Below are 26042 nucleotides of genomic sequence, written 5' to 3'. Positions count from 1 at the left end.
TAACGCGCGTTAGTTAGGGGCCCCTTAAACCTACACCTGGGTCGCAAGTCCCAGGCACTGTTGAAGCTCCACTCCCTGCAACGCAATGGACCCGGCACCCGCACGGTGAATCCATTGAATGCTAAGAGGTTTCGTCTCACACCATTGACTAAACAAATACCGAAAATTTTCGTTGCTATCTTCTAGGACTAGGGATTTTTTTAATGGTCTACCCACTACACTTATAAGTTTTGGTAAATCGTAAAGAAATTACTAAAAATAAACTCACTATTGGCGTTTAACTGAGAATGTCACTAATAATGATCTTTTAAAACAAACCAAAGTTAATTTAGTAAATAGAGGAATTAACTGGCTTTGTGAACCGTTTGATCTTACTTTATTGTTTAGATCAATGAAATATTGACGTTGAAGAGATAGATGATTTCTAAGGACATCAATACAAAGGCTTTAATGCATATTTCTTTACAAAATTTATATACTTCGTATAAATTAATCGTTATTAACAAATCTATATTTTAAAGGGTTGGTAAGTTGCAATACTAATTACGTAACGAGGAATTTAGTACATTTTAATTTAAAACAGTTTAAATGTCTTGGTGCCTTTGTTTGTAATTTCAGAAAAATAATAAATTTATTAATATCTCTTGAAGCATTTATTTATGGTAGTCCTCAACAAAAATATTGTGTGAGTGGCGGAAGAGAGCACTTGGCAGGAGTCGCTAACGCTGTCTTCGCCTTATTACCGGGATACAAGTCTCTAAGGTGAGTGTTTTGTCTTTATGTTGACTCAGTGAAAGTTATAATATTGAAAGAAAAAAACGTAAAAATGAACTGACAAAATGTCAGTTGTTCTGAGTAGCGTTCTGAAGGTCAAAGTTAATAGGCGCGTAATTCACGAATTGCGTGTGATTCCCGTTTTATGTATATTTTATAAACCCATAAGTGTTAACATGATTTATATTTTCTTAGGAGAAAAAGGATTTATAGAAAAATGTATGGTAAATTTAAAAAGTAACACAATATTTCTAAATATGCTCAAGTCATGTTATGATTTAGCATGTCCATCAATCAAATTGGTGTTTACATATGTTATTGGATCAAACTCGACCCCCCAATTTAGTAGATGTGAAGCATTGATTGACCGAACTTACGTCACTGGTGACGTCACTGAGGGTGAGCCTCCCAATAGTTTCGTGAGCTAAGCTTTATAATTTCATATATTTCCATACCAGTAAGAGAAACATTACTACTTTAGTCTCTTAAATAAAGTGAAAAATAAACCCACTATGTTGTTTACTGCAGAATTTAATTTGTTTCTTTATTTTTGTCAAAACGGTAACTTAAAACGACTGACGATTTTTTCGGTATCGTTCAATAGTTAATTTAAAAAGTTACAGTTCTTAATGTTCAAAGATTAAACTTAATTTTTCGCAATTAATGTATTGGCTCAATAATCAACTATTAATCTATTACAAAATGTCGGTCACGTTCTATGTTCGGAATAATATATTTAATGGATGATATTAAAATAGGTCTAATTATTGTAAAGATCGTCTCTGGGCGGTGTTGACCACATGACATCTGACCCGCTATCAGCCGCCGGCAGCTTATCGCGCACTCCACATCCCGTAGCCTTACTTTGTAAACATATCGTTGGTAAGTTAATATTTAATTCAAATAATATTCATATATTATTCGTGAGAAATTAGTTAAATTAGATTTTGTTACGATATTGAGGCAATTAAATGAGACATATAGCTGTTTTAACCGAACCCTCAAAATAAAAATTTTCGCCTGGATAAGGTTTGAATCTATTATAACCTATTCTTTTGATATTAGCATGAAGATTACCACGATGTGGTGGACTGTTGGAGCGTGGTGTTTGATAGTGGTCTGTGCGAAGGCTTGTGACTTACATCCAGGGGAAGGTGCTGGGGAGAAATCACCGGGGGACAATTTCTATCGAGTCATCATTAATGGAGACGTAGAAAGATATACTCCGGAACAAAGATATGTTGGTACGTTGGGTCAGAAACAGAGATTAAAATAAGAGATAACAGATGAATATGATGCTGAGTAAATTGTTACTTAAATTACTGGCAATATGCAAAGTATGGGTGTATTAGCGAGTCACGTAACTCGTGCTATAACTATTAACATTGAAAACATCCGCAAATAGACTACTGCACATATTATTGCTAAATTATTACATCTTGCCTGTCTTTTTAAAACTTTAACACAATGGTTATTTATTATATTATATTCATGTAAGCTATATTCCTGTATACGTTTAAAATTTCTGCAGACTTTTAATTAAATAAACAGTATGGGATAAGTGATGTCAATAATATTAATGAATAGTTATTTTATGTTTCAGTAACTTTGGTTGGTTCGCGAACTCACGACGTGGTACAACAGTTTACCAGGTTCCAGCTGATACTGGATCCACTAGATCCATCATCTCCACGGACTCCGCGGAAACAGGGACAGTTCCAGCTATTCGCGGACACGCTTAGCAAGTTCGACGAGGAATGTACTAATTCCGTCATAGAAGCTGATGATTTGCCTAAAACCGAAGTGCAGGTTATGTGGAAAGCTCCACCAGCAGGTTCAGGATGTGTCCTGATAAGGTAGCATAAATTACTTTTGTAAGGTTTTTAAACTGATTTTTACTTTAATAAACATGTATTTAGGGCAATGGTTTACGAAAATGACACACGGTGGTTCGCAGCTGACGGGCAACTGACGCATCGCATATGTGAAGAATCGCCCAGTATAGATTGCTGTGCTTGCGATGACGCAAAGTATAGTGTACGTACGTTGTCTTAATCTTATTATTTTATTAGATCCATCTTTTAATTATTGTTTGTTTCTTAGATGGTGTTTGAGGGTCTGTGGTCCCCGCAGACTCATCCTAAGGACTTTCCCGTGCAGGCTCTCTGGCTGACACATTTCTCCGACGTCATCGGTGCGACTCACGTCAAGAACTTTTCTTTTTGGGGAGAAGGGGAAATTGCTACTGATGGCTTCAGGTTAAAATATTATTTGTTAATTTTTAATAATCACATAAATGAAGCAAGAAGATAATAATTTTCTTGATGGCTGGTTTATTTTTCTTCGACACTGCTAACTGAAAATATGTGTTGGTAGGTCTTTAGCAGAGTGGGGTTCACCAGGTCTATTGGAGCGTGAACTGCATCAACATGGTCCAGCATATCTGCGTAGCGTAGTGAAGGCTGCCGGTCTTTGGCATCCCAGGCTAAACTTGAACACGTCAGCTACTTTTACTGTCGATCGCAAAAGACATTTACTGTCACTGGCATCTATGTTTGGTAAGAAAAGAATATCTGATAAAAAATGAAGTGATCAATTTGTATCTAATGGCTGTTTATAGAACTATTCGATTTATTTATTAATATTTTTGTAATAATAAACATCATAATATATCCCTGCTTATATTTATACTAAATCCATTACACCATTATATACATGATAATAGGACCTTCTCCTGATTGGGTGGTGGGAGTGAGTGGACTTGATCTTTGCCAAAAGGACTGTACATGGACTGAAAATAAGGTCATTGATCTATTTCCATATGACGCTGGTACTGATAACGGTATCACATACATGGTATGTACAATGTATAATAAATATGTTGTTATTTTTTACAATTCCTGTGTAAAAATATTGATTCCTATTCGCAGTCTCCAAATTCAGAAACGGTTCCTCGAGAAAAAATGTATCGGATCACGACTATGTATCCTGAGGATCCAAGGGCCCCTTTTTACAATCCCGCTAGCGATAGCATGAACCCAATGGCAAGGTTATACTTGAAGCGGGAAAGTCTTATTTCAAGAGCATGTGACCAGGAAGTACTTCAGAGTCTTGTGGTCGAAGAACAAGAAAATACTCGCTCGGTCGACATACGTAAGCATTTTTCTCGGCATGTCATGTGAAATATCTGATATATCCAAAATGAGGTGATTGATCATCTCTTTACTTTTTACAGCCCAGTGTGCGGTAACTGAGTGGAGCAAGTGGTCTCCTTGCTCGGTGTCGTGTGGTAAGGGGCTACGTATGCGAACTCGCGAATATCGTATGCCACAGAAGGCGCAGATGTTCCAATGCGACCGTCAGCTTGTGTCCAAGGAAATGTGTGTCGCAGATATTCCCGAATGTCCGTGAGTTCTATATTGTTATTATTGTTTCTTTATATTGTTTAGTATTTTCTTTTTATATTTATAATATGTTGTTATTCAATTTGAGTATAGTTAGGGCAACTGGAAAGCCCTTTATTCAATTTATTTTGAAAACAAAAGTGTATCATATTTTTTAATTTAATTCTTTCGTTTCATAGTGATAGTGAAGACCCGATACCTGACTCTAACTCGGAGTCTGGTACCGACCTTCCAGTTTGCCGCACGACTGAATGGGGTCCTTGGGGCGAGTGCTCCGCGACATGTGGCGTTGGAATTGCTACGAGGCGACGAACATTTATTGACCACATGGGATACAAAAAATGTCCCCTAGTGAACACCGGTGGGAATATTGAAAATATTTTAATTTTGGTCTTGAAAACTTTTTAAAATTTAACAACTTTTATTAGAGGAAAACCGCAAATGCATGGAGCCGCCCTGCCCTGAGGGAGAGGTTCAAGAGGTTTCGGACCCCCAATGTCCCACTAGTCCGTGGGCATCGTGGTCTCCTTGCTCAGCGTCATGTGGACGTGGTGTGGCATTCCGTACCCGTCTGTTGCTGGTGCCAGCAGACCGTCAACAAGAATGCAGCTCGCGAGTTGAACTCATGCAACAACGTCCGTGTTCCGAAAGAGAGGATTGTACAATCGACATGATTACAGCTAAGCGTAAGTCGCGATTGTAAAATATTTATAATGGTTTAAGAATATAAACCACAGTTTAGAAGTACTTATGAAAAGCGATTTAGCTTGTATCATAATTTATGCGTTGTATGTACTTGTGAATGTTTTAATAGTACTCATCTTTCAGGTATCTGTATGGAGGTTCCCGACCCGGGTCCTTGTCGTGGAGTGTACTCCCGCTGGGCGTTTTCGACTCTCAAGGGCATGTGCGTGCCTTTTAGCTACGGTGGTTGTCGTGGAAATAAGAACAACTTTATTTCTCAGGAAGACTGCACTAATACATGCTCTGTGCTAACTGGTTAGTGGGTTACAGAATGCTTCTAACTTAATATTTTTCATATCTATTCGTTTGAAAATATTTTTATTACAAACTATCGGTTTATTTAATAAACGCTATCATTGAATTATATACTTCCCACTCTTAATAATATTTATATATTTTCCAGTAAAAGCTAAATGATTTTATTAGATAATTATTGAAAAACTAAATGGCATTTTAAATTATTGGATAGCGTGAGATTCGGTTACATTACTTTGATTTTAATCAGCCACTGAGCTGAATTAGTAACTCTGTAGGTTTAGCTATTTCTTAATGAAATATTTTATACTTCTGGATTATTTCTTATATTTATAGTTAGTGGAATGTTATTTATGCAAATTACTATTATTTACGTTTTTGGCATCCCGCCGTTAATTTGAGGTATTTAAGTGAAGGTAGGATTATTTACTCGTATGATTTGTTGATTGTTTACTATGAAAGTAATTTTATGGATACTACCATAAGTGAAAGACTGTCATAGAACGTAACTGGAGTCATTTATTTTAGCATTTTTCATGTTTTGTCTAATTTTCGGATATCGATTAATATATAGTCACTACATTAATAATAAAAATAAATTAGCTTATTTATTTCTTACAATTTTAAATAATTTATATCTTTTAAGTGTGTTTGTTATTCTTATATATTTTTTATATACATTTGAAACTAATTATCTGAATTAGGCGCATACTTGTGTTACCATAAAATATGAAATATTTTTCCAATTTTGAAGATAACTTCAATAATGGCATTGGCGCTAAATAGCGTGCGCTAAATAGTTTACGCCTTTGTGTTTATTAAGTCACAATTAGGTCGTCTTTTCTACTTTGATCTATTAGATATGATGTATATTTAAGTTTTCCTTAAACGATAAAACTTATCCCCTAGGTTTATTCCTCTCGGCATATGAAATAGTTGATATATGACAACCTGTTAGCATTATTTCTTTATGAAAAATGATTCAAGATCCTAAATATTTATATTGTATTTTTGTCTAATTTCGTTACCAACTTTTCAAGAAATTTGGTTAATTTAGTTTATTTAAAGTACCTTTTAATCAGAAACCAGTTATGCAATGATCATTGTATTCACAGTTAAATGACAAATATGGCAATACCTAAGAAATTACATTTTCTCGAGCGATGCCTTTACTTTAACTATGTCAATCTTTATTATCTGTCTGTTTTGATTATTTTTTGACGATCTAACATGTAGTATATCTCGAACAGTGATAGATTTATTTTACGTTATCTTAGCGGTCTCCGGAAGCCCATTCATACAGTTTTGGTGGGTACGGTAGTAAGCCACTAGGAATAATTCACGTGGGCATTCTTAACCTTAGTTTTATTTTTTTCCCCACTTATATAAATATTCTGTACTTTGTTGATTATCGTTATTGCTTTGTACAGCAGTAAACTAGTTGAAAAGCGTTAAAATCAATCAATATTATATAAAGATATAAAAATACATTTAATAATATTCTGTTAAGAAGTTAATATAATAGAAAAATCCCGTCAAAATCCGTGTACCGTGTCCGCTAAATACTCTATACATCAGTTGATTTAAAAGGAAGGTTTTTTCTCTGTATTCAAGATTCATATATAAACAGTCGTGGTGGCCTGAAGGTTAAAAGGCCCGCCTCTGATACATGAGGGCGCGGGTTCCAAACCTGGCAAGTACCAATGTGATCTTTTCCGAGTCATATGTACTTTCTAAGAGTATACCACTGGCTGGAACAGGCTACAGCAAGCCTTGGGGTCTAAATAGTTCAAAAAAAAAGTGCTGGTGCAGAAGGCAAGGGGAAACCACTGCAACTATCTCTTCCCATGAAAGTCACCATATATCACGGATCACTGATACGTAATGACCACGACGAGTCTGCAAAGACTCTTTTTTTTTTTTTTTTTTTTTTTGATGACGCAGGGAAACTCTTTTTACGAGCCGTCTCACCGGCCTTGGTGGGGCCGGAGAGGATGTGTGAGACTCGACCTGGGCAGGTCCCTACTCACTAAAACCACTGCGAAAGCCATCGGCCGCTATGTTGGTGCACCCCGGATCTGTCAGCGACAGGGCACACCAGCGACTGGCCGGTCCTGGCAAAGACCGGACTTACTCCCTCGGAGAAAGGGGGCGATCCCGGCAATTAGGACCGCCCCGACGACGCCGGGCTTTCACAGGAGCCGGGTTACCAGCCCGACCCCAGCCCGGGGCGCAGGGGCGCTATTGGAGGAGGCGTTGATATCGCCTCCGGCGCGCCCCCGTCCGTCGTCTGCGGAGGGAGGGTGCATCAGCCGCAACCTCCCGTTCCCGCTCAGATGCCTCCTTCGTGGACATGACCGTCTCACAGAAGGAGGACACCGCCATCCAGGACCTGTCACTCTCAAGCATCTTCTCCGCGACACTCGAAAGCGACAAGCCCACTCCGCCGAGCGCCGCCACAAGGTCTTGGCGCTGCGCAGCCCATCTCGGGCACACCTCGAGGGTGTGCTGGGCTGAGTCCACCGCAGCGCCGCACTCATGGCAGCCTCCTCCCGGCTCTCTCCTGGCCACCCGACACAAGTAGTCACCGAAGCAGCCGTGCCCGGTGAAAACCTGCGTCAGACGGAAAGTAAGGGGTTTGCGTTTCCGCCTCATCCAACGCTCTAGGACCGGACGGAGCGCAGCCGTTGTACGTTTACCGTACGGCTGGCCCGCCAGGTCCTCCCCCACTCCCGCATAAGGCGCGATTCCCCCTGCCGGCGAACCGCCCGGATCTCCTCTGACGAAGGGTTCTCTCCGAGAGCCCTCCTACCCGAGACGTAAGAGAACACCTCGGCGAGAACCGACGCCACCAGATCCCAGGGCGGATCGCCAGCAAGAGCCGTCGCTGCGGCCCAGGAGACCGTACGGTACCCCCTAATCACCCTCACCGCGGGTGCCCTTTGCGCCGAGCGCAGTAGGGCCTTGACCCCGCGGCTCATCGGTCGATCAGCCCAAACGGGAGCACCGTACGTGGCTATACTCCGACAGACCCCAGAGTATAGCCGCCTGCAAGCTGCGCTGGGTCCTCCGAGGTTCGGGAGGAATTTCCCCAGCGCACCTGCCGTCCTCATGACCTTCGGCCCCAACTCCCTGAAATGGGGCACGAAGGTCCACCCTCCGTCAAGGGTGAGCCCCAGATATTTCATGGTCGGGCTCACCCTGACCCTCCCTCCTCCTATGAGAAGGGTGGCACCCGGCGGGGGTCCTTTCCGCCCAGTCCCGCGGAAGAGGAGGGCTTCGGTCTTGTCGATTCTGACCCGAAGCCCCAACCTCTCTATGCGGCTGACCACGAGATCAGTACCGACCTCGGCCAGCCGCGCCGCCTCCTTGTAGCTTCGTCCCCGGGATAAGACGAGGGTGTCATCTGCATAGCAAATGACACCCATCCCGGGGAGGAGGCGACTCCGCAGGACCCAGTCATACCCGACGTTCCACAGAACAGGTCCCAGTACCGAACCCTGTGGAACGCCGTTGTCGACTGTCCACCACTCTATGGACCCCCTCCGGTTCTCGACTGCCACCCTCCTCTGGGAGAGGTAGCTGCCTAACAGCCTCCTCAGATACAGGGGCACTCCGAAGTATTCAAGTGCCGCCTGTATCGCGCTGTGTGGGAGGCTGTTGAAGGCGTTGGCGATGTCCAGCGACACCGCCAACACTACCTCTCCTCTGCGTTCCGCCTCTTCCGTCACTGCCCTCAGGCGTTTGAGAGCATCGACGGTCGACCGGTGGGCTCGGAACCCGAACTGGGACTCTGAAAGTCCCGGTCCCGAGCCTTCCTCCAGGTGCCGAACGAGACGGGTGGCTATAATCTTCTCAAAAGCCTTCCCCGCCTCGTTCAGCATAACCACCGGTCGCACCGCCGAAGCCGAGTCCAGAGGCCGGCTGCCTTTCGGAAGTAGGCATAGCCGGCCTTCCTTCCAGGCCCTCGGGAACTGCCCGGACCTCAGACAGAGGTCGAACAGCTCCCTGAGGGCTCCTCCGAGGTGCACCAGGGAGAGGGCCAGAACCCTCCCGTGCACCCCGTCCGGACCCGGTGCGCTCTTCTTACTCTGGAGGCGAGCCAGAGTCGCCTCCATTTCAGACTCCGTGACGGTGGGCGGAACGCGGTCACCCTCTTCCAGCGTCTGCCAAGCCATCCTGGGGGGAGTGAATCCCGCCGGGGCGTCGGGGAAGAGTTCCCCGACGATCCCCCTCAGAACAGCCGGCTGGAGCACCTCCATGATGGGGGCCGACTGGGCGCAGATTTTATTCCGCGCCCTCTTGTACGGTCGGCCCCAGGGGTCTCGATCGAGCCCCTCCACCAGCTCCAGCCAGGCTGCCTCCTTGGCTCGGCAGATGGCCTGCTGCAGGATCAACTTCTTCGCCACGTAGACCCTGTACAGCCGGCCATCACGCTCCTCGTCCTGGGGGCGGCGTCGCCTGCTCCGGGTATATGCCCTCCTGGCCCCGTTGCAGGCGATCCGGAGGTCGGAAATGTGGTCCGACCACCAGTACACCGCACCCCGCGGGGGTCGACGTCCAATGGGGGGCATCGCCGCTCTGCAGACGTTATGGAGAACGTCCCCAAAGCGACTAGCCCCCTCGTCCACCCCCAACTCCGCACTCCCCGGGAGACTCCAGCGGCCGACAACGGCCGCTTCCTCAGCCAGTTCCCGGTTGAGCCTTGACAGGGCCCAACGCGGGAACCGACTTCTCTCCCGGGACGACGAGGAACTCGACGCTGGACTCCGGCGACCGGCAGGAGTGGCAGACACTTCGAACCGTATGTAGCGGTGGTCCGAAAGCGTCTCCACTCCTACCTCAACCCTCCATCCCTCCACTCTGCGTGCGATGGTCGGAGTGGCGAAAGAGACGTCCACCACTGAACCTCCCGACCGTCGCACGCACGTCTGGACTGTCCCCGTGTTGAGTAGGGACACTGCAAAGACTCTTGCGACGATGAAGAAAATATTTATAGCAAAATAATTGCCACTATTGGCATTCAATTTCATTATTTGTTTAAATAAGAGTGACTGAGTGAGATTGACAATTTAGATTTAGACCGCTTTTATTTGTCGGTGTTATTTTAATTCTTTTTAATTACTTTAATCTATATTCGTGGAATTTGATATAAATATTAAAATAAAATGAACATACTAAAGTTTGAACAATTTCTAATGTATTTTATTAAATTTAAGCCCATTTATTTTGAAACCTTTTTAAAAAGCTAAGACAGAGATAACAAAGAACTGCGGAACTGAACTGCACTTTTCGTAATGAATATAATAGGTATTTATGTTTTGTATCACCGCGTCTCAACTTCCTTATTACTTGTCTTATTTTTTGCAAAATAAACTAAGAATTTTACAATTCCAGTATTTAAACTATATCATATTTCAGTATACCGTACATCTAATAAAATTTTAATTATTGATTGAGTTATTTTGCTTTCAGCATTCTTATCATAGAATATTAATGATCATGAGGCTGTTTCCGTAGTTTTTATTTCTGTAATTTATATGTTTAATTGTAATCAGTGCCGGCGTTAGGGGGGGCATGATGGGGCGATGGCCCAGGGCGACAAATTCGGGGGGGTGCCAAGGTCTGAAGTTGGAGTCTCTTGCCTCTCCTGGTGCAAACCCTCAGAACTGTCCTCTACGCTCTGTGCATATGCATATTTTTTATTGAGATTTTTTTTAGATAGATTTTTTGAGGGTTTGTGGTCGAGGAGCGACTCTAACGATATCGTTAGAGTCACTCCTCGACCACACGGTGCTTACGCTTACGATTGGTGCAATACTTCCACCGCCAAACCGATACGCGTGACACGTGGTAGATGGTGGGGATAACTGAACCTTCTACGTCCGCGTCGTTAGCTCTGGGTAACGCTAAAGGAAAGATGAAATTCTTAATATAATTTTACTTGGGATCAGCAAAAAACTAACACTTGAAATTGCTTCCCTCAAGTGGGCGCCACAATATTTTCGCCCGGGGTATCAGTGGCCCTTACACCGGCACTGATTGTAATGTAATAGAAGTGAATTTATTTTGATCCATTGGGATTAAATTTTAATATACAAGCATCTACTAAATCTTAAAATATGTATATAGAGAATATGTCTATTTGAATGTTGGTTTTATTCTATGTAATTTGTAATTTAAAAACTCTATTTTCTACACACTACTGCCACATAAATACGTATCACGTTTAAATGTCTACAACCTGATTAATTTTCACAGTAGAGTAAGAATGCTTTTATAATATCAATGATATTCATAAAGAAACATTCCATTGTCCCCCGAGACATCTAGCATCTTGCAGTACGCTAACAGCCTTGTACTTGCAAGTAACCTTGTCGTGAACATGGGACACTTCTTTGTTTACATTTTTACGGCTGGGACTCATGTGCGTAGTAAAATTGTCGTGTATCAAAACTATTTATTCAGTAGATTTTTTATAGAAGTAAAATAGCTTAGATATTCCCCTGAAATATGCGGTCTAATATTCGAGCAATGTACAGACTCTATTATGTCTCTCCAATAACACCAAACGATTTGTAACAACTGTTTGTTTGTGCGAGTACTTCGTCCTTAATGTCTTCCGTCTTAATAATTTGAGACCAATTTGTCAAAAAACCTCCATTTTAAAACTTATTATTTTATTAAATAAGGTGGTTAATTATCTTGCATATGTTTTAATACTATATTTTACACTGATCTATCAATATTGTTTTAATAATATTTTTTCATATCTAAAATGTACATATATATATTAATTTCGTTTTAGTTAATCTCGTCAAGACAGTGAGTGATATTTGCATGTCACTGTCAGAGTAATCCTCTCCTTGGCCCGAGTATCAAGTGTTCTGGATTACGCTTAAGAATTAAATCGGTTTGTAGCTTAGTATAAATTACAATGTCAACAAGGGTTTTGTAACATCCAATGACACTATTCTAGAAATTAATATCACAAAATAAGGAACGAAGTGTTGACTATTACTTTAAAATATAGAATTGATTGAAGTAAGGTGTATAACGCTTTGGAAAGGCAATCAAGCCGTATTGGTGATCACAACTAGGTTAAATCCAATCTAGTCAGAGCTAGTGCTAAGCACAAAAAGTAACCATGCTCGCGGTAATCTACTCTACAGAATACACTTTAGAGAATGTGCACAGCAATTACACGCTTTAAATGCTGCATCCCCTTTCTATTATCGAACATCGAACAACCAGACGAACGGCTGGCCACCATCCTTTTGTTGTAGACAGTTCTTGCAATCGGAGGAAGCGACACGCTTCCCCCTTTCTAAAGCGCACAGCATAGGATTTCCCTTCGAGTTAAAATTTGGACATCTTACGACATTTGTCTTCACAAACCGTTCTCGTCAATATTAAAAGTTTCATCACTCGTTGCATGTTACTTTGTTTCCACCACGTTTAGTCCCAAAAAGTTTATTGAAATGAAATATAACAAAAGATAACTTTGAAATAATGTCGGCAATCCGTCCTTGATATTTGATGCTCATTTGTACATAAGGTTAAACAAATTATCTTATAAATAGCTGTTACATATAAAATATTATATTTTGGGTCATTTGATTGTCTCACTGTTTCAGATTTAGTGATAGCATTTGTAACACACATTATACACATATAGTAAACATAGTAAATAAATCAGGCTTCTAAATATAAACCTGATTTGTTTCCTAATAATATTTTTACTTGTTGAACAAGAAGAGAAATCAAAAAAATATTATAAAAAACAATTTTTTTAATTTGTACTCGTGTTGTACATATTTGTAAACTCATAAAGATAAGACATTAATTTTCTTCATAAGTTTCTTGATTAAGTTTGTATCTCCATCTATAGATGTTAATGTTTCCATACAGGCGGGGCTCCGAGCGCGTCAGTACCTTCCCCCACGGGCGTGGGCGCGGGATTATTGCCCGTGGTCAGTTCTAACTACCCTGGCCTTAGCGTTAGTTCCATAGTTCCTGTGCCACCCGCCGTCAGCGGTAAGTACAGCAATATGCATTAATATAAATCGCCTTACTTTACTTTGGCTTGCTATATTATAAATATACTCTTGAGAATATATTAAGGAAATTGAGTACCTAATTTACTGAATCGAATAATCGTACGATTGTTTGATTGACAATTATTCTGAACATAAATCTGTACGTACCAGATTATAGTCCTATGCGTGTCGTTGGATTTCATACTACGTTATTTTATTATTTCATAAATCTTAAAGACATTAAATATAATTATAGGTAGCGTAATGGACAATAAAGATTTTATTCGTATGATTTTTTTTTTAAGTCTTAGATGGAAGTATTGATATTTCTAAAGAGTAATCGTAGAAAGAAGTCTTAATGTATGGTTTTATCAGCTAATTCTGGTGATTGCGTGGTGAGTCCCTGGGGCGACTGGAGCCGGTGTAGTGTGACCTGCGGCGTGGGCTACCAGGAACGCACCCGCACCATAGTGGTGAGTACACACAGATGCACACACATTTTAAAAATTTGAAAACAGCACAAACGCACATAGAGGCCCTTTCCTAACCATTCATATACTAGTACATATATCTATTGTATGTGTATTTTAATATTATTCTATTCCAATTCTATAATTTTCTTATTCTTTACTATTTGACACTCCACTTAGTAAATAAGAGTTTAATGTGATTTTTAAATCAATAGTTAATAATATACATACATTAAATAGTTCCGTTTTTAGCATTTACATGTATAGTATTTATTAGATACGTATCTTAAGTTAAGTGCAGTATCATTTTAGACATAAATAAATAGGCATTTGTGAATCAAGTCATAACATGTACTTAATTATTTTTTATGGCACCGCGGAAAAACAACACGAGTGCGCGCGTATGTGCGCTAAATATTAATACGTTTATTTATACGAACTATATAAATAATTGCTATGCTAAATTGAAATGAATTCAAGGTTGTCACAATATTTAAATTTATCTTTAATAATAATAGAAAAAACACTAAATTCTGATCATTATTGAAGCTAGGTTTTATCACACGATCTTCGTTTGTGATTCATCCTCCTCCTTGTGAATCCTTGTCATCAATGTAATATTCGTCGATATTTTCTCTTAAAATTGTTACATAGGAAATTGAGTTTACAAAAATACTTTTCTAATACATATTTTCTTCAAATATTCACTGTTCATATTCGCATGATATAAATGTTTTTATACAAATAAAGTTCTGTAATATTTTACTGTATTAATGTTATCTAGCTTCTTATTATGATCTGATGCATTCATTGTAGTACCTTCAAGTGCTACATAGTCCTTGAGAACCTCACCCACGTCAATTAGCTTAGATTTAACGCTGTTATGGGATTTATTGTTATATAATTAGGTTATGTTGCAAGGTGATGTCATTCGGGCAGATTCAGATGTTATATATCATTGTAGACAGCCATTTAAAAACTTAAAATTCAAGGTTAACAATTTGTTTTTATTTATAAATAAAAATGTTGTGTTTTTTTATTATCATCACATAAAGTAAAAGTGTATTGTATATATAAACCGCGTAATGTTTTAAAAATCTATGTGTTTTAGAAACCGGCGGCTGGAGGCGCCTCGTGTCCATCAAGACTTGTGCGCAGGCGTCGCTGTTCAAGAGCGTGCTAACAGATACAAACATAGAAATTCCCTCACACACATGACAAACTGTGTTCTCCCTACTTAATACTCAACATTCAATAATCTTAAGCATACAATAAAAATTTTTGCAATACACTTTGATGGCTTTTATTAGACCATTCAGTGCAAAAAAACTATATGGCATTGATCGCTCACACAGATGCCACTACAGGTTTGAGTTAAATAAGTTGTAGTATGTTTTAAAAGTGTGAATTAATACAACGTTGATATTTCTGGTTAGAATAATTTAGAAATTCAACATCACTTCTAAATAATAATTTATGAGAGATAAATTTGGTCAAAAGTATTTTATGTTTATGGTTAGTTATATTCAAAAGAATTTCATTTCCCATCTTCAGCTAGTATTATTTTCTTTGCAGTACTTTTTTTCACTATTAAGTTGTTTTACAAAGTATAACCAATATTTAACCGTCTTTATAACTTTTTTTTTATATTCATTGAAAAAAAAATTATTATACAAAACAGAATGTTTCTATGCCTTTATGTTGTATTTAAATTCATGGATTGGTAACCACTAATCAATACAAAAACTTATAAAAAGACAAAACAATTTTTCACTGAGTAGAACACAAAATCCGTACGATCTATACGATCCATCTAAGATAGCAATTGTTCGGATTCAATCGGGTAGCTAGTAGAAGATAGCCGATATTTGATGGCTATTGGATATCTAAAAAAATATACAAAACATAATTTGAAATGTCTTAAATGATAAAAAATGTACTAAGAAATTTGAATGAATCTTATATGGAGTTGATATGATCAACGTTTTAATGTTAAAATTAAGTCGAATATGTAAGTCTCTTCACAAAATAATAATAACAGTGTTTAAATTACGTTAAAAAAATATACCATCAACATATAGCCCGCGGTCTTTTTTCATACGCTGTGTTCCGGTTTTTCGAAGGCCATGTTAGATCTGCCACAAAAAGAACAAAACGATATTGTTCGAGCCTGATGGCTTCTAGAGCAACTAATTTTAAAGGTTAACTTTAGAGACACAGAAAAAGAAATCGTATAATGACTATTTTATGAGTGTTAAATGTCAAATGACGTCCATTATGCTTGTTTTTAAATAAATTATAGGAAATTGAAGGAAAGCATTTTTGTACAAAAAAAAAATATAATATATCACTTACTCATACAACATACTTCATTGCTTGATGCAGATATGCAGTTTGATCATTGAAATAGTTGTAGATATAGTATGATAGTTGTTTATTTGTACACTTAAAATTAAATTTATACATCATAAGTCACACTATTCTATGATGTGAATGTCAAAGACAAAGATAGTGGCTTTGACCGCTAGCCGAATTGTCTGTCGCTAGTGAGGGGACACTCCTAACCTAGTAAACTTTTGCTCGACTCGACCTTCCATCATTACGTCATCCAGAACTGGGGCGATAACGTCACCGTAATTACGATTTAGGATAGTTGGCCAGTGACGTCATTAAGGACAAAGTTAATCACTCGCTTTGAAATAAAGCAAGTGTTGAAATTACTTCCGGATTTTTTTATAAACCAGTTGATTTATTTTGTTAGCCTTGTTTAGTTTTTAAAATTACATTATTTTTAAAGTGCACATTTTCAGTATACATTATTTGCAATACTCGTTAGTCGTTAGAACTGTTCATATCTCTATTTTACACTCCTGTTTAGAATTTTAAGCGTAAGGAATCCTTATATTACATAGTCAGACTTTATCCCCTTACTTTATAAAGGAACAAAGGAAATCAATATATAAATTTAATAATTATTCTATGTATGAAGAAAATTCTGTTGTAATTTAAGAGTTACATCATTTCCTGGTAATAAATATTAAACAGTACATTTATTGAACCATGCAAGTTACTTTAGTAAGCGGAATATTCGAGTCACAGAGAACACGAGCACAAATAAGTTGAATTTTACAATTATTCGGTCCAGCGGAGGAGAGGATGACCTGTATCTGTTCAATATAAAGCGGGAATTGAAAAACATGAATTAACATATCACAAGGATAATGTATTAACAAGTCTAGAATGATATTTGGGATTAAGTCTTTGTTTTTATGTTTCAAGAAATTTAATATATTTTTTTGCCGTTAAAAATGTTTTTGATTGAATGGATCTCACGCACCGAGAGTACATTTTTTTCAGTTTACATAATTTTTAATAAATTTTTATTTCATTGCGTGTGTAGCTTTTGATATATTTGTAAATTTACAGGCTTAGGAACAATGTTTATTTACAGGGTTACTACGAAAGAGAAAATCTGAATTTATATTATAATAAAAAAATGAAATTCCATCCAAATACTTTTTACTTTTGCTGGTTTTTAAATATTTTCTCCAAGTTCTTGGGATTGGATATCGATACGAAATTTTTCGTGCCCTACATTCCATTTAGTAATCAAACTCCGTATGACTACAGAATCGCAGCATCAACAATTATTAGTAATAAATTTTGAGTAATCTTAAATGATATAAACCCACGAGATCAGATTATAGTGATAAGTTAATATTCTAAATTTTCCATTTTATATACATACCTAATACCTCTGCTACAGAAATTACAATCAATTAATCGATAGAAAATCCACTTATTAATTAGGTTGCTACGCGTTAATAATTCTTGTAATTATTGATAAATGAGAGACACTCCGTTTTCAAAGCTTACAAGGCAGTTACAACATATTGTATACATTTTACCTTCGACCGGTGCCCTCGCTGTTAGATACTTAAACACGACGTCTAAAGAAACATTGATTAACGACTGTAAAGTAAATGACATAAAAAATGTATTAATTTTACACAACAATAACACATTATACGCGTTTGAGTTCTACCGAGCACCGGTGAAGTTGTATGATTAACAACTTAATCTACATACTATTAATGAATTACTCAGAACTAAACTAGATAGAAAACTATAAGACAGATAACAATATTAATTTTTAATATAATATTTTATTAAATTTTTATGTTACTGACGTCTCTTTAATGATTTCGATGATGTCACGAATGAAAATCTTTTGTAACTCTTTAGCGATCATAAGTCAAAATTTTATATTTTTTTTACTTCGACTCGATTAGTTAGCCACGGATCGTAAGCCATTTAGAATGGTAAAGTCTTTCTTGTTTTGTTTGAGAAAATTTAAATAAAAATTATTAAGAAGACAATTTCAATCTTTGGGTGCAATATTTTTAAGAATCATTAGGTAATGTATATATGAAAATCAATGTAATTTTATTGACGGTGTGTTCTTTAAAAGGCGAACCTGTTAATACATTCACATGTGCGGTTCATCCTTGACATCAAAAGAACCGTTTCTCAGAGAGCAGTTAAAATTAAAGTTATTAATCGAAAGTGAGGCATCATACATTATTTTTACTATATTCAACCTACAAGTCCTTTTAGGTTATGTTCAGCAGTGTACGTGTTACCAGGTGACACGATTACTAGAACGACCTTGAATTCTCACTAAAGCTCTACAAATTTTTATTTTTTGACACAATACAGAACATAATCCTACTTTTATTGGAATAATACATATATGAACTAAGAATATACTTCGATAAATTTAAGTAACCTTTTTTTTATACGACAGTTTTTCAGATAATAAATCAATGAAGTAAATGTTCAAAGCAGGACATTGCATTTCTTTGTAGTGTATTTGAGTACCTTAAACTTTGTTGTAAAGGTCAATTTAACATAGGAAAACATAACAGTGCTTCTGAAAGTATTCCTTTAAATGTTGGTTTCCATCTCTGAATCTTAAAAAACGGTTGTTATATAAAACAATGAGTAGTTAGTAAACAGTAATTGAATGACAAGTGTTTAGAACTCCTATAACTTAGTGATTAGACAATTATAGCTCTGATTGCGTGTTGTCGACTGTTCTTACCACTGATACGGCTGCACTTAACTATGTGTATATTCTAAGCATACGTCACAATTAAATTATACGTCGTTTTGGTCTCTTTAAGGCTAACTAAGATATTACGGATTACCAATTGTACACCTTTTGGAAATCTTTGCACCTCTAGTTGCTAGGTTATTAGATAAATACTTTTTACATAATATTCGAACTTTTGAGGGCTTTAAATTAACTTCATACAAAATTCTAGCGACTAGCTAATACTAAAACCTGAGATTTTATACTTTTAAATGTAACTAATATTTTCGGATTACTACGCGTTAGTTTATTAATTTTAAAACCATATACTCCTGACGTTTCGGTTAGTTTACAGCAACTTTAACCGAAACGTCGGGAGTATGTTTTTTTTTAAATAATAAAATTCCGAAAATATTAGCTTCATTTAAATGAATAGTCGCGAAAGTCTTAGATCTCATTATATATTTTTCTTTACCTAATTCAAGGGATCAATTAAGGTAAGTAAGTATACGTATTATAATAATTAATATATATATATACTTCGATTTTTACTAATAACATCAAGTCGTCATTCATGAATTATATTTAGAACTAATTTATTATGAAATACGAAAATCTTTCGGCTTTGACTATTGATATCTGACCCACATTGGCCGTTAATGGCCAGATTTAAAAATAAAAGCCATGGTATAATTAGAACAGTGACCTGGAACCGAAGACTTGAACAATGGCGAATGACATGTGACACCTCAACCATTAGCGCTGTAAAGGACAGAGCTTCACAACTATGTGTAACGATTCAAGACCTATTACCAAAAGAAATAGCTTTTAATTTATATTAGTGCGGTATTTATTATCGTTGCGAACGAGATATCTGTAATTTATACGATTCTATGATGATATAATGGGACATTTCGCGTGAAACAAGGTAATAATTCCAAATGATATACGGAGCGGTTGGGCGCGGTTTTGACGCAGCGAAGTTTTCGCGGTCACTATTGAGTATTTCAAGGGTGAATCTCTTATCTGTTATTAAAGTTATGGCCGACGCGCTTAAAACACATCATTATTTTAAAGTGATGTGGCTAACAGCAACCGATTATTAATTACGACTTATGCTTAGCCAAAAATGTAGTTTCAAAAAATTTTTTTCTATAAGAAAAATATTATATATTTCATGCTACTAACGTTATAACACTTGTATTAACGGAGACTTTCTCAGTGAAACTATATTAAACAACACTATTGCATTGTTATACTATCTCAGCTACACAAAAACAATCTGTAACCCATGACATTTGGGGCCGCAATCGCTTGCCAATACTCATATTATATCATAAACACATGTTAAAACGCGAAATGGAATTAGCGAGGCACCGGCACGAATCAGTTTGAAGGCCGACAGGCGGTTGTATTACCTTTAAAAATCGATGCTGTTTGGAAAGATCCTAGGACGTTGCTTTATTAACAAATCCATACGTTCCTTTTCAAATAGCTAGTAGTTATTAGTAAATACTAAACAGACTTGCGACTTACAGAATTATGAAGAATAATAACAATTTCTCACTTTCAGAAAGATAAATAGAATATGAAACAAATTTTGAAATGCTGTTTGTTTATAAAAATTTAATGAAACTAATATCTATGTCCGGAGTCAAAACTGCACATCACTAAACAACAAATGAGTAACGCGTAGAGAATTGTGTAACTTGTGCCATGTTATTAACTCAGCTGTTTGAAATACATTCATTAAAAGTAAAAGAAAATTGTAACGTACCTTGAAGTGAAGTGAAGTTTCATTTAAGTATAAATGTGACGATAACAGTATTGAAATAATGAGATCAAAGACTTCGGGAGTATTTATTTAAATAAAACTAATATTATTCGGATCATACTACGCGTATTTTATTCATGTATTCAATTGTGTCATCTCGTCTGCCCGTGATCGCGGTTGCTGCAAAGTAACCGAAGCGTCGGGAGTACATAGTTTTTTAAAATAATAAAATACGCATAGCAAAATCCGAAAAATATTAATTTTATTTAAACAGTATTGAAATTCAACGAATGTCTACCACGGAATATTATGCAAACTTGAGCAGGAAATCGCATAACTCAAAGGTGAACAATACAATAATATCAAAAGATTTTCGTTTCTAGAACTTTCTGAGGCCGTATTGATCATGGGCATGAATAAGAAATTTGTAGAATAATTTTCCACTGCAAAAAAAGCAACAACGCTATTTGAAAAATATAATATTATGGATTTAGCAGAAGCTGACGTTTTATAAATTTCTTCGTCACTGAATATTAGTATATTTTGAGGTGGCCAGTCATGTTTCTTTCGGTGTATTTCAACAATTAACTTATGACAGAAATATTGACACGTTCCAGTTTAATTTCGTTGACGAGGCCGAAGGTCAGTCCGATGACAGGTCGGCGATGTCTTTTTTAGTAGGTATTACGTAGCCTTTTACCCTGACATCAGTAATAAAACATTAATTTATACCAATATCTACCTTAATATACAAGTAAAATATATGACAAAACAAAGCCACGCCAAGCCAAGTTAAAATTATATAGGATTATGTATATGTACACATTTGTGCACTATAATATTATAATGTATATGTATGTATATAATATTATAATGTATATGTGTATATCAATATAATTAAGTAAAACCTATTTCTTTAATTTGGCAGTATGTTTAAAGTTGATTGTCATACGAATCACAAAAGGCAACTCAAGAACAGCCAAACTTTTTAAACATCATTACAGAATTAAAGGTACGTAGTTAATGAAGTATATTTAACCCGCATGAACTATATCCAGTTACTGGAGTAGTTGTTGGAAATCACTTTGTCTTTGGCATTGTTTATACTCGTTTAGTTTTGCAAAGCAATAACTTTTAGTAAAGACGTATATAAAAATAAAATATACTTTTTCAACCCCGTAGTAGCAAAAATTTGTATTTGAGTTATAATTAGCTCTTTAAATGATTTACTTATATTTTCATTGTTTAAATTTGTCGATATTTAATTATCTTATTATGCTCGTTTTTGATGTGGATTATTTTATATTGTGAAGACATTAATTGATTATACATTTATAAAATATAGTAGGTGTATTTAAAAAGAATAAATTTAATAAAAACTTATTATTGGAATTATACATAAAAAAAATTTTTAATTTATCTTTTAATAAATTGTGAGTGTTTTGTTTTTGCTGATCCTCACTGTGATATTTTTTTGTAAAGCGCAGACTTATTTAGTTTATTCCTGTAAATATTTATCACCTCAGATAGTGGTCTAATCCGGGTCTAGTTTTGGTTATTAGTTTTTATTCTAGCGCGTCTAAACGAAATAGGTAAACTACCTACAAGTACAGTTTGTTAATCCTGCTTTCTGTAGAATAATTGCAAAGTTTTTTGGCGACATCCTCTCGATAGACTCCAGATTATAAAGTCCATTTTTAATTTTTTAGCTATACTTAAAAGACCTTTTATAAATATTATATGTAAAGTAATTTGAACTTTACAAGTCTGAGAAAAGAATTCATATCCAAATATATAAAAGTTTTCTCTCAATATCTTAGCGTCTCATAAAAAAATGTTAAACCGGTAACTGTCGGCTCGGCTTAGGTAAGGCACTCTCGGTCCAGTTTTTAAACGTCCGTCTATTTCTCGCCTTAATTATAAGCTACTGGTTCTTATAAAAAACACTGGGAATGTGGTGAAACGGCTCCACAATGTTAACGGAAGGATTTTAGTCGCGAAGCACAGATACAATTTCTTTGTTCATTCACATTCAAGTACCTATATATTTAAAACTTCCGACTCTCCAGAGTCTAGACTATTTACATCACATTCAAAGTATTATTTTTAAAATTCAACGATGGAATGTTCAAATGCAATGTTGAAAGAGTAGAAAAATATACAAAAGCTATTATTCTTTATGCTAATAGAATGTGGTTTAATAATAGATTATATGTATAACAATAAATAGTTTAGAATTCAGTCAGAATTCGGGTATCTAAATGAGAAAGAAAACAACGACTCCAATTTTAAAGATACAAGATGGTAATCACTGTCAAGCGATATGACAACAGAATAATTTGTCTGTTGATTGATTATAACACCTCTAAATATCACGAATACCACTTCGCGTTACAGGATATATAAATAATTAAGACATTTGACACTTTTAAAGAAATATCGAACCACGTAATCGATGAGACATTTTTCAGAAAGCTCCACAAAAGATGAAAATCCATATTGAACTTAATAAATTTAAAAAGCTTAGTTTCCGATTAACAGAAGACTATATAAAACAACGCCATATTTTTTTTTAAGCTCATATTAATTGACGTGGTTTAAACTGAAGCATTTTTTTACAAAGTTTTTCATACAACGATTCTTTCCGTTATTTCTCAGATATTTACAGACCAAGTACAAAACATAATTTAAGGGTTTGGATAAATATTGTTTCTGTATTAATATTTCATATATATATATATATATATATATTGTCTGTTTGAAGTTTAAACTGTCCTTGTAATCTGTAATAAAAAAATATAGGTGACCACGAAGTCTTAGCATTGAACTCGTTTGAACCAGACGCTCGGACATAGATTTGGATCGCGATGTGGTTTGGTTATAAATATCAATGAATGAAGTTTCTTTGCCGCCTGTCAATCGCCAGTGGCGCCGCGTCGCGGCCGAAAGGCGTCGATGACCCTGCACTGCACTAACGACAATCAAACTTATAACTGCCAGTAGAACGCCTTACTCTCGCATCATTAATTTTAACATCACATGAAACCCGTACCAGCAGCATCTTAGCATATTAATATTTATTAGTATTACATTAAATTACGCTTCTTCCATTCTTTTATAGCATCTTTATATTGATAACAATCACGATGACGCAATTCGACGTTATTGCTTTGCAAAGAAATTAAATAGAACATTAAACTATCATCTTTTAATATGAAACAGTTACCATAAAAGAAATTTACCCTTAAGACAGGATAGTCTCTAACGTAGTTGTTCGCGAGTAAATAACGTGTTACAAGTAAACAAATACACTGCTATGTACGAAAAACATTTTGAACTGGTTCTTGAAGTAAAACGAGCGGTATAAAATTACCTGCGGAATCTGACGTCGAGATAGTCAGCTGGCACATTACAGCTCTATTTATTATGATTATGTAGAGTATTTGTATAAGCAGAAACAATATTATTACGCTGAGATTGTGTTGAGGTGTTCTAAAATAGAATTTGTTGATGAAAAGTACCTTGCAAGCCGAAAATGAGCAATGAGCCTTCGAACGTGTATTTCGCGCTGATCAACTGTGTAAAATAAAGTTATATGTAGTTTAGAATTATGATTTCTTTTTGTCTTCTTCGAAAACATTTTTCTTAATATTTAATAACAGCGAGTATTTTTTTTATCTTTAATGTATACGTATTTTTAAAGTAACCCTTTAAACTGCTGAGATTGTATGAGACATTAATTGATACAAAAAAGTCTTATGCTTTATTGTTAGGGAGAGATCTTATGGAGTTAAAAAGCGGGAGGCCTTAAAAATATCAATACAGAATAAATAGTAACACTATTACCTGTCCAAGTGGAAGCTTCAGAAATAATTTATCATGACATTCGTATTTCTTGACGACGACATTACTTACCTAGGTCATGACACTCAACTCTTCACAGATAGTATGCTATACAAATTGCTCATGGATTTTCGTATGGTAAGTAGGCTAACTATCTAAGAGTTGGTTAAGAATAATCTTTCAGTCTATTTCGTAAAAAAAATTACCGACCTGGACTATTTAACTCAAGAATAGGTACTGAATAAATACTCAATACTCAATAATAGGTAAAGGTAGTAATAACTCTAGTACATGCAACAATAGTTTGCATGAGCATTATGATTAGCTTGGGATAAACAAAATAATTAATGATAGGAAAAATTAGAGGTCATAGGCGTATACTTATTAATTCAAATTTTAAGGCAGAATTTTGTCATTTTATCTTAAAGTTCGTGCTACATGTCTGACAATAAATTCTTTTTTAAGAGCTACGATTACGATGCGATACGATACGTCCTTAATGTTTTTGTTTCCAAAATTAATGTTATTATTATTTGTTATTCGACTGGATAGTGCTTGACTATCATTCTACCCGTGATAATGGAAATGAAGTCATAGTTAACGAATGCACTATCTCAGTATCAGCCTATTTACCTTCTTTTTGAATACACTCAAATTATAATTCGAAGGAAACACAACCACAGGCAAACAGTTCCAATCCCTTGCCGTGTGCACGAGGAAGGAGGAAGCGTATCGCGTCGTACCGTAATTGATAATCTCAATAGTTATACATAGATAGCATCTTACGTCTTAACCTTCAAAAACATTTCAGAGTTTCAAGGCCACATTTTTAGCAACATTTACTGTGTTTAGTAACGAACATAATAGTGAATTTCTTGTTAAAAGTAAGAAGCTTGGGTCAGCATATAACTAACCAAGATATTCAATTCGTTTAAATTATTTAAATTTTTCGGTAAATGAGAAAACTCGTTCATATTAAAAGTAGTTAAGTGGAGAAGTATTTATTGAGAGCAATTTTGAAACGGAAAAGCAATGAGAAGTTTCAAGATATTTTGTCAAATATTATAGTTATTATCGAAACTATTAATGGCATCAAAAGAAGGCGGACGAATAGATACATATAAAAATTAGTTTCCATCGAAACGTGGTGCTATTGTTTAGAAAGTGGTGACCTATCTCCGATCTCGTGGTGAAAGCACCAGGCAGGTCGCTACCACGATGATCGAACACATGCTTACTAACACATTATGAGACTAGAATGGATCCCGCTGACACGGTTATTGAACTTAGTTGAGGCATAATATATTTGTATATTATGTAACAGTAGTTAATGATTCACTATGAATAAACGAACATAAGATTTATTAAATATATGTTGTAGTATCATTGAATTAATTTTGTTTGGTTGTTTAGTTTGTATATTTAATACAAACAAATATTTTGAACAATAATATATATACTATATAATAATAGTACGCTAAAATGACTGCACATACTTATATAAGTAACAAGTAGGTATACTTTAAGGTAACATTTTACACCTTAAGGTTCAATTTTATATATATTTTTTACTTTAAATTGTTTCCATCAATTATTTCTTTAAATATTACATCAAAGGTAATGAATAAATTAGTTATTTTAGCG

The 26042-nt window shown here is 36.3% G+C and overlaps 2 protein-coding genes across 3 annotated transcripts in view; one reads left to right on the top strand and one right to left on the bottom strand.

Moving 5' to 3' along the window:
* The window catches only part of LOC116766203 (phosphatidylcholine:ceramide cholinephosphotransferase 2-like), a 57416-nt gene that overhangs the window by 29946 nt on the left and 1428 nt on the right, over positions 1-26042 (bottom strand). The gene's annotated exons all lie outside the window — the stretch shown is intronic.
* Positions 744-14977, top strand: LOC116766200 (spondin-1). 2 transcript variants are annotated; one of them, XM_061522810.1, is made up of 16 exons: positions 744-762; positions 1550-1656; positions 1840-2018; positions 2378-2630; positions 2694-2811; positions 2878-3032; positions 3151-3332; positions 3500-3630; positions 3705-3927; positions 4010-4181; positions 4358-4539; positions 4607-4864; positions 5007-5177; positions 13089-13214; positions 13592-13689; positions 14798-14977. In XM_061522810.1, the coding sequence occupies exons 3-16, from the start codon at positions 1841-1843 to the stop codon at positions 14867-14869; spliced, it is 2319 nt and encodes a 772-aa protein (XP_061378794.1). In that variant the 5' UTR covers positions 744-762; positions 1550-1656; position 1840; the 3' UTR covers positions 14870-14977. The 2 variants fall into 2 exon arrangements, with proteins under 2 accessions (XP_061378794.1, XP_032511847.2); XM_032655956.2 differs by lacking the exon at positions 744-762 and having other exon boundaries at positions 1533-1656.

Source organism: Danaus plexippus, chromosome 15 (genome assembly GCF_018135715.1).
Source record: "Danaus plexippus chromosome 15, MEX_DaPlex, whole genome shotgun sequence".
Lineage (NCBI taxonomy): Eukaryota > Metazoa > Arthropoda > Insecta > Lepidoptera > Nymphalidae > Danaus > Danaus plexippus.
Note: the sequence above shows the minus strand (reverse complement) of the source record. Positions and strands in the feature narration are given on the sequence as shown.